We start from the raw sequence: 14,545 nt of genomic DNA on the forward strand, positions 1-14,545 counted from the left end.
AACAACAGTTCCCCCACATTAGTGGTCCCCAACCTTGGGCCTCCAGATGTTCTTAGACTACAACTCCCAGGAGCCTTCACCACCACCTCTTCTGGCCAGGATTTCTGGGAGTTGAAGTCCAAGAACATCTGGAGGCCCGAGGTTGGGGACCAGTGGAGATTGTCATCCAAACAGTGATTCCCCCCCCCCCGTTTCTTCTTGCACTTGTGATATCATGCAAGCCTTAGCAAAGCATCTTCTCCACCAAATATGGTTGCTTGCATTTTGACCTCTTGAGGCCACCTGCTAGGTTTTTAAACCGAGGCGGGCCGGTTCAGCAACAGCCGAGAGGCCTCCCCTCCGTGGTTTTCTCTTTCCACCCCTAGGAACGATTGCACGATCTATTTTTAGCCCCCCGCCTGTACTTCCACTAAACTCAGGCCCTCGGAATAGAACTTCGGCTTGAAATATAAATAGCACCTGCTTGTTAATATTTATTTAGACAAAATGCAAAGCTAATTTGCCAGGAACAGACCTTTGCAGGATGCTGTTCGGGATTAGATTAGGCAACAAAGATGGGGAGGAAAAGCCGAGACCGTGCGGCTGATCTTTTATGCATTTTCCTCTGGAAAGAAAACTACATCTGCTCCGTTTCTGAGCTCATCTACTATGGATATCCAATGCACTCTTGCTCCTTGGAGGGAAGTTAATTCCTCCCCCAGTTTAACCTGGCTACTGGCAATGCTGCAGTTCGTAATTCTGTTATGATGCAAACTGTTTTATTTACACAGCTTTTATTGATATAACTGTTATTTACACAACATTCGCCACGGTGAGCAGAGGAAGTGAAACAAAACCCTGATCCATACTTTATATTATTCCTTGCCCGCTTCCATTTCATGAAGTCCACGTCTCCGGAGTCCGATGATTAAACTAGATTAAATGCAAGCTACTAGGCCTCAGTGTGGAGCTCCCATAATACAGTGAGAAAGCAGGAGCTGTTGAATTAATATAAAATTTATTGTCATTATGTGCCACTGAGTTACCTCTGATCTATGACAACCCTATGAATGAGCAACATTCAAAATGTTCTTTCATTACCAGCCTTGCTAATCTACAAACTCAAGGTTGTGGTTTCCTTGATGTAGTTTATCCATCTCATATTTCATCTCCTCTTCTCCTACTGCCTTCAATTTTTCTTTATTTCTGAGATACTTCTGCATTCCATCCTATTGCTTTCGCTGGTCTTCTCTTCCTTCCAAGATCCGCATTAGGGATTGGGGCCCCTTCAATCCTTCCTCACCCTGCCCGCATGAAAAAGAAGACACCAGAGTTTCAACAGAACACCTTTTAAGCCAACTTGCTGGGGAGTGAGCCTCATTTCTGGGTTTATTTTGGGATTGGCATATGTAGCCTGCAAACTATCATTTTATGCCTCTTTCACGTTACAATCTGTGTTTTTTATTTTGATTTGGTTGTTGTGTCTTTTTATTGCTGTCCACCGCCCCAGACAACACATGGTGCTAAAGGGACAGTATATAAATGTAATAAACAAATAAATAAAGTTTGCAACTGTAGAAATACATTTTAAATACACATTCTGCACCCATGCACAACAAAGCAAAAGGCAACAAACGGGAACCTTTCAGAGATAAAGGCTTTTAAAAAAAAAGGGGGTGTGCTTTTTGTCCATAACTTTCGACCTCTGACGAAGGATTGCGGATTTCTATCCTGATCGGATTATTATTATTATCATTATTATCATTATTATTATTATTATTATTATTATTATTATTATTATTATTATTATAATATCATTATCATTGATGATGATGATGATGATGATGATGATGATGATGATGATAATAATAATAATAATAATAATAATAATAATAATAATAATAATAATAATAATAATAATAATAATAATAATAATAATAAAGCAACAATTATCGTGATGATAAAAAAGTATTGCTGGTGGCGGAGCGTGCGCGCCCGCTCGGCAGCTGGGGCGTTACTCGGGAGTAAATTCCCGCGGATTTCGACGCCAACCCCTTTCTAGTTCAGTTCTGCACCCCCAGATTGATTTCTTTCCGACTCTCCCACGTTGCAAGTGTTATCATTGCTACCACTGTTGCTCCTGCTGCTATTATTATTATTATAAATAATAAAAATATTCCACAGTATCATGATGTGGACGAGTCTTTCCGGTGCACAAACGACGGGGGAAACAAAAACCCTCCCAGCTGCAGCCTTGCAGGGGCTGACGTGCAAACCCTGCTGCTGTTTTTATATATATCTCTCTCTATCTCTGCTTCGGGTGCACCGCGAAAGGGGCCGGAGCGCAGTGGCGTCTTTGTGCTGCGCCGGCAGGAAGCGAAGGGAGGAAGGGCCCGGGAAGCGGCCACTAAGCAGGCGCGGAAGGGAAGCAAGGAAGGGGAGGGAGCAAGGGGGGGGAAAAAAACACACACAAAGGAAAAGCGGCTTGCAAGAAAAGGCGGCGAGGGAATTTGCAAAAAAAAAAAAAAAAGGCAGGCGCGGGAACTTTGCAAAAGAAAAAAAAGCAGGCGAGACTTTTGCAAAAAAAAAAGCAAGGGAAATATTTGCAAAAAAAAAAAAAGGGGGCAGGCGAGAGCTTTGCAAAGCAAGAGGGCGGAGCAAGCCAACTGCAAAGCGAGCTGCCCGAAGAAGCCCTTGCAAAAAAGCCCCCCCGAGGCCTAGAAGGGGGGGGGGAAAGAACCGAGCAAGGAGGGCGCCCCATGGCGACACCAGCCGGATCCGCCGCCGCCGCGGGAGTTGCGCGCCCGGTCCCCGAGGACCCTTCCGCGCCGGCCCCCCCGGGCGCTTCCCAAGGGCCGGCCCCCCCGGGCGCTTTGGGGGAGCCCCCGGCGGCGCCTCTGCCTCTCCCCCCTCCTCCTCCTCCTCTTCCTCTTCCTCCCCCCACGGGCCCTGCGGGGGCTCCCGGGGGCGGCGGGCCTGCACCCCCGGCGGGGATGCCCGGGGGTCCCCCGACGGCTCCCCAACAGCCCTCGCCGGCCGCCCCGGCCCAGGCGCAGCAGCAGCAGCAGCAGCAGCCGGCCCCCCTCCCGCCGCCGCCGCCGCCCCCCCAGGCCGCCCCTCCGCCGCCCTTGGCCAGCGCCCCGCCGAGCGGACCCACCGCCGCCGCCGCCCCGCCGGCCCCTCCGCCCCACCCGGGCCAGGAGGATTACTCTTTCCTCCCGCTGGTGCACGACGTGATCAAATGGTAAACGTGTGAACGGTGTTGGGGGGTCCCCCTTCCAACAGGAGAGCCTCCCGGGAGAGGGGCAGTCTACCTGCCACGCGGGCCCTTTCCCTTGCACGGGGTGGGGGTGGGGGTGGGGGTGGGGTGGGGTGGGGTCTCCAGGGATGAAGATCTAGAGTCGGGGAGGGGGGAGGCATCTTTGGATGGGGTCCCCCCCCCCAAGGTGCCATAATAGGTGGGCAAGACTGGAAGCGCCAAGGGTCGGTTTCCAGATGTGTGCATGTAAAAAAAGGTGTTCCGAGGAGGGTCTGCTTCCCGGTTACGCAGGGCACTTGATCAGGGAGGAAAGCCGGCAAGAGGAGGCTCGGAGAGGTGGCCGGAATGATTCCCGCAACATCTGTAATTCAAAGTGGAGATGGTTGGGTGGGCTCGGGGGTCAGGTTATGGGATTGTTAGGTGCCATCAAAGTGTTTCCAACACGGGCGACCCCCAGGAACGAGTGGCCTCCCCCCTCCCAGGGATGGTCTTATGAACTCTTGCAAACGTGATGCTGTGGCTTCCTTTACGAGACTATCCCTCTCACATTCGATCTCCTCCTCCTGCTGCTGCTGCCTCCAGCTTCAGGCCTTGGTTTGGCCCCTTCCTCGGAGGGCCAAGTTGGGCGATCCAGGCTTGCCTGCCACACGGCGCCCTGCGGGCCAGGCGCCCAGGAGACGTGGCAGGCAAGGGGGTTGGATTCCACGTCCCCGTTGACCCTCGTTAACTGTGAGAAGTTGATAAGGGAGGCTTGACGGTTCTTCTTCGGCTATTCCTTGCCTTCCTGGAGGCACCTGGCCGGCCTCTTGTTGGAAACGGAGTGCTGGTCTACTCTAGAGCAGCGGTCCGCAGCCTTGGGCCCCCAGAGGTTCTGGAACTTCAGCTCCCAGAGGTCCTGGCCAGCAGAGGTGGGGATGAAGGCTTCTGGACATCTGGACATCTGGAGGCCCAAGGTTGAGGACCACTGGAGGACCTTTAGGTTGGACCCAGCAAAAGAGTTCTTTCGACCTCAGTTGGCGGCTTCCCTGGTCTTTCTGTCTCTCTCTGTCTTCTGCCTGCTATCTCTTTCCCTTGTCATTCCAAGAGTTTCGCTCCTGGGTTGGCCAGGCGGGGGCCACCCGCCAAAGTCTTGAGCTGGTTTAGGGACCCACCCGCGGCGAAGATAAAGCCCGCTTGAGCCTCGCTATCCTTCGGGTAGCTCATCCGGAAGTGGCATGGCTGAAAGTCTGCCTGTACCAAGATAACTTGGTGGTTAGAATGCCCCCGTTCTACTTCCAAAGGCGACCATAAAACATATCTCAAAACGGGTTGTCGTTCTGTGCTGTCAAGTCGCCTCCAACTCATGGCGACCCCGTGCACGAGAGCTCTCCAAAACGTCCTGCCCTCCGCTGCCCAGCTCAGCTCTTGCAAACTCAAGCCAATGGCTTCCTTTAGGCAGTTAGTCCATCTCACCTTGGGTCTTCCTCTTCTCCTGCTGCCTTCCACCTTTCCCTGCACTGTGGCCTTTTCCAGAGAATCCTTTCCCTTCTCAGGAGGTGCCCAAAGTAGGAGAGCCTTAACGTCAACATTTTTGCCTCCAGAGAGAGTTCAGGCTCGATTTGATCTAGGACCCACTTGTTCGTCGTTCTGGTTGTCTGGAGTAGACCCATAGCTCTCAAAAGAGGTATTTCTAAAATAGGAAGGTCATATTTTGGTACGTTTTCCACCCAAGAAACTCAAAGGACAATTTAAAGGACAGGAGGATGCTGCTACGTCTGTCTGTAAACCTGAGGACCTCTGAGAAGTGAGGCTAAGGCCGGGTGGTGTGTGGACTTTGACGTACCGTGCTAAACATTCGGAGCGCCATAACATTTGCTGCTGAAAGGGTGTGAAAATAAATTGGAACTTTTCTTTGTTTATCTCTTAAATTTCTCTATTTTCCTCTAAGGTGGTATACATGAGTTTATCTTTGCTTCAAACCTGTGTAGTAGGTTAAGCTGAGAAAGAGAGGGTCTACATTTTCCTGACTGAGTGAGGAATTTGGACCCAGGACTCCTATAACTGGTAGGCCATATTCATTTCTGTGGAGCCCTGCAGATGAAGCTCTATTCAGATACAGTCATGCCCCACTGGACGATTACCCCGCTCTACGACGAATCCGCATTACGTTGACGTTTTTGCAATCGCTTTTGCAATTGCAAAACGATGTTTTAAATGGGGGAATTTCGCTTCATGTTGATTGGTTCCCTGTTTCGGGAACCAATTTTTCACTTTACAATGATCAGCAAACAGCTGATTGTTGGGTTTCAAAATGGCCACTGGTTTTCAAAATGGCCCCCACTGTTTTCTAGGACGGATTCCTCGCTATACAGGCACCGAAAATGCCTGCCATATGGAGGATCTTTGCTGGACTGTGAGTTTTTCAGCTCACTGGAACGCATTGAATGGGTTTTCAATGCGTTTCAGTGGGATTTTTTTCGTTTTGTTTGACAATGTTTTCGCTCTACAGCTATTTTGCTGGAATGAATTAACATCGTCAAGCGAAGCACCACTGTACACTTAGAATGAAGGGATTGTTTTAAACAAATTTCAGGCCGTTTGGTGATTACAACATTTCACAGCGTCTTCGGGAACATCAGCGTTGACCAAAGAGTGTAAAAGATGGGTGGATGATTGAGGGTGAGAGTCAATCAGAGGCAAAGTACAGACTTTTGCAAAAGAGAATTAAGCAAAAACAAAAACGTAGCCTGCAATAAAGAAATGATGCTAAGAAACCCATAAATACTTTAAAAGCCTTAAAAGTTTTAGATTTTTCCCAGGGAAACTGGTTTAAAATGCATTAACAGGACTGGACTTCCTCTCAAATCCCCATCCGGTCCCCCCTGCTGAACCCGTAGGCCGTGCGCCAGCGTGCCGGTTGCATCCTGTTTCCGTTCTTGCACATGGTACATGAGGATGATCAATTAATTACTGCTCTCTCTCCCACCCCCTCCCCTTCCCCAACCACCTCCCTTTGGTGTTTCAGCATGGATAAAGACAGCCAGGACGTCCATCAGGTGTTGAATGAGCTGAGGACCAAATTCCTAGAGATGCGCAAGCTGGTCAAATCCTTGCAAGGCATTGGCGTCAGTCCTGAACAGCAGCAGCTGCAGCTTCAAAACCTCCGGGAGCAGGTCAAGACAAAGAGTGAATTGTTGCAAAAATACAAAAGTCTTTGCATGTTTGAAATTCCCAAAGAATAGAGAAGCAGCGTCGTGGGACTCCGCAGACGGTCCCCCTCTTCTCGGGAGCAACAGCAGCCTGGAGACCGCGTTGGTGCCGAAGGAGAGCGCAGGGTGCCTGAATCTGTGGTTTTCTTCCTGTAGCACTGACATGGTGTTTGCTAATGACCGAGCCCATGCCTGCAAAACTGAGTGGGTGAAATCTGACTTTGAAGCTGTGTAGGAGAGGGGAAAGGTTGCATTTTTGAATACTCTCTGGTTTGGAAATTGGGGGGGAAAAATCCCTGCAGGGAGAAAACTAGAGTTTCAGGGAGAAAGGAGCACCTGAGAAGCTCATTTTCTAGATGGGAGGAGGTTATTTTATTTTATTTTATTTTTTGGTTCTAATTGGGCTAGCTTGAGACCTGCAACTCCCTCACATCTGTGGGTATAAAGTCAACTCTCAAGGGAGTCCCGTATACCCCAGTTCTTACTGCATTCATTGGGAAGCAACAGCGGGGAAAGAAAACACTTTTTTGTTTGTGTGTGTCTGCAGCCTCCCCCTTCCTCTGAAAACAATTATCTGTTCCTTCTGTAAATGACTCCAGCACAAGGAAGCAGCAGGGAAGGAAAGATTATGCCTCTTTGACATCCACAGAGAAGCAAAGCAAAAACACAGCATGACTCACTGAATTTTATGGGACGCTGGATGGGGGAGTGAACTTTTGTGCTCTGGTTTCTCTGTGAAAAGAACGGGATTGGCCACCGCAGGCCCTGACTTTTAAGCCTGTCTAGATGTTTTCTTCCTCTTGAGTAAATAGGCCGTTCTTGAGATGTTTGCTTAAGTGTCTCACTTTAAGGTGCAAACAAAAACTTTGGCTGGCACCCATCGGGGGCCTGATCTGTGCAAAAGAGAATTTGTTTTAAGGGTTTAGGTCGCTCGGTTGAGAATGGGATGCCCCACTCTGCCTCCTTCTTTATTTAATTAATGCCATTTTATCCTGCCCAGCTCCTGGCGAAGCCACTGCTTTGGGCCGCTAACGAATCAGGATCAAAATAACCTAATATAATCAGAGCAACCATAAAATCCAGAGAAGGCATCGTACAAGGCATGATCCCTAAGGATGCAATAACTTTTAAAAAGAGACTGTGAAATTACAGGGATAATAGCTGGCAAAGAGAGGCTCACAAGATGCAATGAGTCAAAAAAACAAAATGAATCTGGGGCAGATCTGTGGAAGGTTTGCAAGAACAGCTCGGTTTTAAATTGGAGGGACGGGGCCAGTCGGACCTCCGATGGGAGAGAATTCGAAAATGAAGGGGCCACCCCAGAGAAGGCCTGACTGCAATTTAGCACCCCAAAAATCGTCAGGTTCTCATCAGGGAGGGGGTTTGGGACAATTCAGGGAGAGGGAAGAAGGAGCCAGACATCCTGGCTGCTCATTCTCGGATGTCTCCTGGAAGCCAGTGTAGCTTTGTGAGATTGCACCGGGAAGGTGAAAGGTGGCGTCGTCGTCTCTGGAGGTGCTCTTTGCACACTTTTGGGTGTGTGAGTACAGTAGGCTGGCCCATTGTTACTCTGTACTCGAGCCGAAATGTACAATGCCTCGGATTATCTGAGCGCGGAGTGGGAGTAGGTGTGTTCTGGGAGACAGGTAAGGGGTCATGGAGGACGGCTTGGCCCGCAGCTCTCTCTCTCTCACACACACACACGGTACATTTAATCCTGGCCGTGCCAAGACACACAATTGTTTTCTTTATGGTCCCTGCAAGTTTTCCACAAAGCAACGGCAAGAATGATCTCATCAGAGATCCGTGCAAGACACGAGACGCTCTCTACGGAGCAGGCAAACTCTACAGGAAGGAAACTCCAAAAGAAATTTAAGAACCAACAGCCACCCTTTATCCAATACCTTAAGTGATTTGTTCTCAGTGCAACCCCCAAATTCAACGTTTTAGGGAGTCAAGCCCTCCATGTGTGTTGGACTACAACTCCCATCCGACCAGGCTATGGGCTCTGCCGGAGTACATGGGAAATTATTTGCTACATTCCTATTCTCTGGTGAGTTCAAGGGGTGTACTTGGCTCTCCATCTTCTCTCTTTCAAAAAAAGCCAGAGGTTTTCCGCTCCCTTCTATACGTATACAAGAGATAGGTGTATGTGTAAATCGGCAAGGGTGTACGGCCTGCTTGTTACCCAAGCCACAAACAGATGCAGGATCATGTAATGCACAGCAAAAGGTGGGTGGGCTGTATTGGCTACCTTATGCGCAAGTGCTCGCAACCTGGGCATATCAGAACAAGGACGTTTCAATGGAACCTCCATGTTTAGATGCAGTCTGCCATCAGATGCCTGATGCAGGGTATTGATAGGAGGGAGACTTACTGACTTCACGCTGTCCTTGTGGGATTTCTGGAGGCACCCCCGCACCAACCTAAGGGCTCTGATCCCATGAGATCTCTCTTAACGCTGCCAAATACTTAAAAAAGTTTACTGGGATGTGATAAAAGGTGAGAGGGACCGACCCACCCGGGCGGCCCTTCTGTATGTGGTATTCCATCTTCTGTCTGCTCCGGTGTCCAGCCCTCCGCCTTTCGTGGAGTTTAAGCGTGCCAAGCTTGTCACCCTTAGGGATAAAGAAATTCTTGTAAAAGGATTCCTAGATGGTAGATCAATTGTCAAGCCCAATTGAAACCTTCCCTATACAGGAGCAGTCTACCTGGTGGGTGCCAGATGGTTCGGGCATATTGCTAACAGCATTTTTCACCGTTGCAGCCTCCCTAAGGTTCTCGCCGCTCACAGTTGGCAACAAAATGTTCAGCTAGACAGGGTCCTTCGGTTATTTTTTTTTAAAAAAATAATAATCTCATTTTCTCTTTGTTTGCTTCCAATTTGAATCCTGAGAAGGTTCTTCGGATGAACCCTGTCCGTTTCAATTCCCAGTTTCGGATTAACAAGATCGCCAGAAATGGTGACTTCAGCATTTCGTTAGGGATGGGGGACCCTGGTGTCTCCCTCCCAGCCTGGATATCTCTGTTGTTTTGGCATCTGGCTGCGGAGCTGAAGGTTCGGAGTTCGAATCCCCCCCCCCCACTGGGCCTCCTTGACAGGCTGGACTTGATGATCCCTAAGGTCCCTTCCAGCTCTACTGTTCGAAGATGGTGATGATGGTGATGATCTCCCCCACATTAGCGAGGGCTCATGGGAGGTCCAGTCTGTCCGGAGGGCTGCTTTGCTCCCCCCAACCCAGCACCCCACCCTTCCGCAGCCTTAACAGGGCAAGGCCGAACTTTCAAAAGCCGCCCCTAGGTGTCGCTCTCCCAAAGTAAATGGACCTTGTTTGCCAACCGGGCGTGTGGAGAACGGTTTGGTTTGACCAGATTCGGCTGCACCCTTCCAACGCTCCAGGCAAAGCAAACTTGGGAAATGTGCCCGAGACAAGAAAGCAAAGTTACATAACCACCATCATCTCCTTGCAAGGATGATTGTTTGGTGTTTTTGTATTTTTTTTTTTTTGGCCACTTGCATGGATTATGCCAGTATCTCTTATTTTATTATTTCCCCCCTCTTTAGAAAGAATTTCACTCCTCTTTTTTCAACCATTGTGTGAGGATGTCTGCGAAGAAAGGAAGGGAAAATGACCTCAGGTCTGAATTTATGAATCCACTAGTGTCTATGGAAACACTCCTTGGAGACACCCCCCCCCTCACTTTAAAAATAACAGAACACAGTCCGCTTTATCGTAGTGGGTAGCGTTGAAGGGTATAGTTTACCATAATTTCCTACTGGACTTTTACTCTCTGCCTTGTCCACAGATTTTTACAGGGGGTGTCTCCAATTTCCACCCCTCCCCTGTTTTCCCCATCATTGCTTTTAATCCTTTTGCTTTCCTCCCTCCACCCCCAACAAAAAAATAAGTCAATTAAGGAAGAAACAAGCTTTACCAAGCTTTGTAATTTGTGGGTACATTCACATGGAAGCACGACCCCCCATTCTTTTTTATGCAACTGCACCCCTTTTTAGCACACCCCCCCAAGAAGACTGAGAAGGAGACCAAAATCAACTTGTTTTCCAAAGTTTTATTTTATAGAAAAAATATAACAACCCCCCCCCCAAAAAAAAACCAGTGTGTCACACATTGTAGAAACACTTAGCGAAATTTTTGTTCATGTCCGTTCAGCAAAGAGTTCTATATATATATAAAGTGCCGGTTTGCTTGAACACAGTTTTTCCTCTTTCTGCGAGAAAAGATCAAGACACAGAAGGACAAAAATGTAAACAGGATCACGTCTTCAGCAGGAGCGTTGCCCTCCCCTCCACGCCAGCCTGAGTTCCCAAAGTGGAGGCCAGAGTAGGAAAGTTTATAGGTTGCCCCTAAAGGAGTCTGGCTAGGTAACGTCGTCTAGCAGCAGCAGCAAATGCAACATTCAGACTTTCCGTTTGGTTTCTTCCGACCGTTTGCTTCATCGCAACATACAAGTCACACCCTGTGCGGGCACAGTTTGATGTGGGCGCTCCCCTTCCAGCCCACGACACAGCAAAAAAGAAAAATTCTTTGAAGACACAAGTGCTGTCTTTCACAATGTTTGTGTGTTTAAAAGGTTTCTTCTCCGCTTGAAGGCTGACCGTCCCAGAGCAATCTCAACCCCTCTCCTCAAAGTGTAAAAAAAGAGGGAGAGAGGGGGAGAGAAACAAAGGGGAGCAGGTGAAAAGAGCCCCCCCCCCCCAGAATAATGCACGAGGAGATGGGGGAAGATGCCCGACAGGCATGTGAATTGCCACGGCTGGCAGCCAGCGTAACGCCACCCGTACGGGCTGGCAAGAGTTTTTTTGGTACTTAAGAACAGGTTCTTCCCTTCTCTGCTGGGGAAAGTTCAAAGGCCAGCCAGGAGTCTTAGCTGATCACACAGCGCTCTTTGTCTTTCGTCTGCCCGCCCCGAATCGCCTTCTCTCGGATGTACATGAGGTCGCTGTGGACGCTCGGGCGGCGGGCAAAGGGGGCCACGATGCCGTAAGCCTCACCAGCCCCATCGCTGGACCCTTCCTTCAAGAGTTTCTTGTTCTTGAGCGCCTTCTTGTGCAGAAGGTCACAGTACTGTACAGAAACCTTCCGGTGAAGGTCGGGGCTCATTTCGCTGGGCAGCTTGGCCATGGTGAAGAGGGCCTGGAACATTTGGTCCAAGCTGCTGTTCTTCTTGGCCGAGATCTCGAAGTAAGCACACTTCTTGGGATCCTGCCCCACCAGCTTCTCGATCTCCTGGGGATCCACCTCGCGGTAGAAGTCCCGGTCCCCTTTGTTTCCACAGATCACCAAGGGGACGTCGATATTCTCCTTGGTCTTGTTTTTCAGGCAGGACTTGGTCTCCAAGATCTGCTGCTTGAGGCGCTGGACTTCCTCGAAAGAATCGCGGTTGTCTAGGCTGAAAACCAGAATAAAGACGTCGCCTGCAGAAAAGGAGGGGAGAAGAGAGAAAGGGGAAAAAAAACAGGTTAGGTCTCAGTTGGTGGGTGAGGACTTCTAATCTCATATATTTCTTTTTCCAATTAACAGAAGGGGCAGGAAATCCCAGCTAATGCGTGAAACAGGATTAATAGAAAATAAAAACAGATTTTGTGGAGTAGGGGGTTTATCCTGTAACATTGTGCCGTTACTTTTTTCTAATAACAGCATTATAAGAACCCGAGGTGTACCTAAGTGCCAATGCTGATCCGACAAAAGGGTCATAAAAATAAAAGTATTTACAGCCCCAACTTATATTGCAGGGGAATCTGAGAACTTCAGAGGCTGTTCCTGATGCAGTAAACGGGCTGCCTTACTTTCAAAAGAAATTATGGGTTATGATCCTGCCACTTTCAGCAATGCGCTTCTGCTAGTGGGTGGATCTTTGGCCAGGAGTAAACTCCACTGGACCCAAGAGAATTTTAGCTCCCGGGATAAGATTTTGGCCACCTGTTTGCATGGCTTTCCGGGAGAGAAAAAGCTACGCAGCTGGAGTTTTCTGCAAGCCAGTTAGGAGCGAGGGACTGGGTGATGATGCTGGGATGGAAAAGCTAATAAGAAAAACCCGTTTAGACAAGCTTTGCTTCCCAGTGTATACCTATAGACCCCCTACACTCCCCCCTACACCAGGTTTGCTGCCTGTGACCAAGCAGGTTTTCAAAACACTGCAAAACTGGCCGAACTTGTGTCTCCCTGGGCACAGAGAAGGCAGAAAGAATACTATCAGATTTTGCTTAGCTTAAAACAAATAAACAGAGTGGGAGGGGGAAATAAGTCAAGGGAAACTAATTCAAAGCAACCCTTCGAGCCTCTGATTCGCCCAAGTAAGGTTCTACCGCCGTAGAAGGCTAGCCTTAGGGCGCAACAAGATTCTATTGTTTTCCTGCATCCCGAGGGCTGTCTCTCTTTAGAAACGATTAATTGCATTCAGTGCTAGCAGAAACCAAAATAAAACGAAGAGTCCTGTCGGTCTCTAAGGAGGAACACGTTTTATTTGGCGCAAGCTTTCCAGGACTGCGGCCAGCTTGCGGCCAAATAGAACTATCTGAGATTTGTAGTCTTTTTTTAAAAAAAGAGGGATGATAGCTAGAGAGAGAGAGAGATTCCACCACCCCCCCGCACTCGGTCTGTCTGTCTCTTTGTCTGTCCGTCCCGGCCCTGCTTCTTCTGGCTAAGAGGGACCAGCGGCTCACCGGTGAGGATGGAGAGGCGCCTCATGGCCGGGAAAGGGTGGTTGCCGGAGGTGTCCAAGATGTCGAGCTGATACACCTCCCCGCGGATACTGTAGAACTTGCGGTGGAAGTCCTCGATGGTGGGCGTGTACTGGTCCTCGAAGCGGCCGGTGAGGAAGCGGGAGACGATGGCCGTCTTGCCCACCTTGGAGGAGCCCAGGATGACCATCCGATAGCAGTTCTTGGCCGGGATGTTGAGCTCCGCCTCGCTGCTGGGACCCATCTTCTTGATCATCTCCGCCAGGCGCATTGGAGAGGCGAGAGCGAGAAGCGAGCGCGCACGAGAGAGAGAGAGACACAGAGAAGCGAGGAGGGACCGAGGCGAGCCGAGCAGGGGAGGCGGCGCGCGTGGAAGAGCTCTCGGCGGTTGTGCCGGCTCCAGGCGCGGCGCGCTCTTATATAGCCTCCAGCCCTGCGCAGGGAACGCCTCTCCTATGGAGGGGTGGGGGCGAGCCGGCAGAGGTTGCGGGCACCGCGGACGGGCCGCTTGGCTCTCCCTCCCTCCCTCCCTCCCGCTCCCTCTCTCTGTCTCTCACAAAGAGGCACACAGACTGAGAAGCCACCCTGCACTCTGCCCATGCCCAAGGAGCCTGTCCTCTCCTTCGTTCGTTTCCTTTTAGAGTATCCAAAAGTGATGCGCCCTGGCGCAGACAGCCATGATCCAGGTTCTTTCTTTCTTTCTTTCTTTCTTTCTTTCTTTCTTTCTTTCTTTCTTTCTTTCTTTCTTTCTTTCTTTCTTTCTTTCTTTCTTTCTTTCTTTCTTTCTTTCTTTCTTTCTTTCTTTTCCTTAAGGGGCCACACTGCCCTTTGTACGAGGTCAGGGACCCTATCCTATCCTTACTCACTTTCCCCACCACCATTGTTACACTCTCTCTCTCTCTCTCTCTCTCTCTCTCTCTCTCTCTCTCTCACACACACACACACACACACACACAAAATGCCGAACGATACTGCCCTGTACCTGCACTGAGATATGAAGTGGGATCAGAGGAAAACAGTTGAGAGTGAGAAAGAAATTGCGCAGCCTGCTTTTTGGCTGAGAGCAATGCTTTTTAACACCTTGGGGGTGGGGAGTAAGGGAGAAAAGAACTGGCAGTGTTCCTGAGCAAGTGCAGAGTGCAACCTCCTGCAGAGAAAGACACTCCCAACCTTGAAGGGGGTCCAGAGGTAGATGCCTCGTGAGGCAGAGCGTGGAAGGCGGCTGGGGGTGGGAGATGCATCAGTGATGCTCACCAGGGAATGTGGAAAAGATGGCAACCACAAGGTGGTCATCAGAAAGCTCCCAGAATCCCCAGTGACCCTGCAGCCTAGGGGATTCTGGAATTGTAGTCCAAGAAGGGACCACTTTCCCCAACTTTCACTGGATCTGGCTTGCCTCCTGCCCTACTTCGCTCC

The 14,545-nt window shown here is 49.7% G+C and overlaps 2 protein-coding genes across 2 annotated transcripts; one reads left to right on the top strand and one right to left on the bottom strand.

Moving 5' to 3' along the window:
• The first annotated feature begins 2,394 nt into the window (after positions 1-2,394).
• On the top strand, positions 2,395-7,249 carry MED9 (mediator complex subunit 9). Its single transcript, XM_072982390.2, has 2 exons — positions 2,395-3,223; positions 6,243-7,249. Exons 1-2 carry the CDS (start codon positions 2,739-2,741, stop codon positions 6,457-6,459), a joined length of 702 nt encoding a protein of 233 aa, XP_072838491.2. The 5' UTR covers positions 2,395-2,738; the 3' UTR covers positions 6,460-7,249.
• A 3,228-nt stretch (positions 7,250-10,477) lies between these two features.
• Positions 10,478-13,533, bottom strand: RASD1 (ras related dexamethasone induced 1). Its single transcript, XM_020813974.3, has 2 exons — positions 13,112-13,533; positions 10,478-11,863 (listed from the first exon to the last, which is right to left on the bottom strand). Exons 1-2 carry the CDS (start codon positions 13,398-13,400, stop codon positions 11,313-11,315), a joined length of 840 nt encoding a protein of 279 aa, XP_020669633.1. The 5' UTR covers positions 13,401-13,533; the 3' UTR covers positions 10,478-11,312.
• Between the last annotated feature and the right edge of the window lie 1,012 nt (positions 13,534-14,545).

This window comes from Pogona vitticeps, chromosome 13, assembly GCF_051106095.1.
Source record: "Pogona vitticeps strain Pit_001003342236 chromosome 13, PviZW2.1, whole genome shotgun sequence".
Classification (NCBI taxonomy): Eukaryota; Metazoa; Chordata; class Lepidosauria; order Squamata; family Agamidae; genus Pogona; species Pogona vitticeps.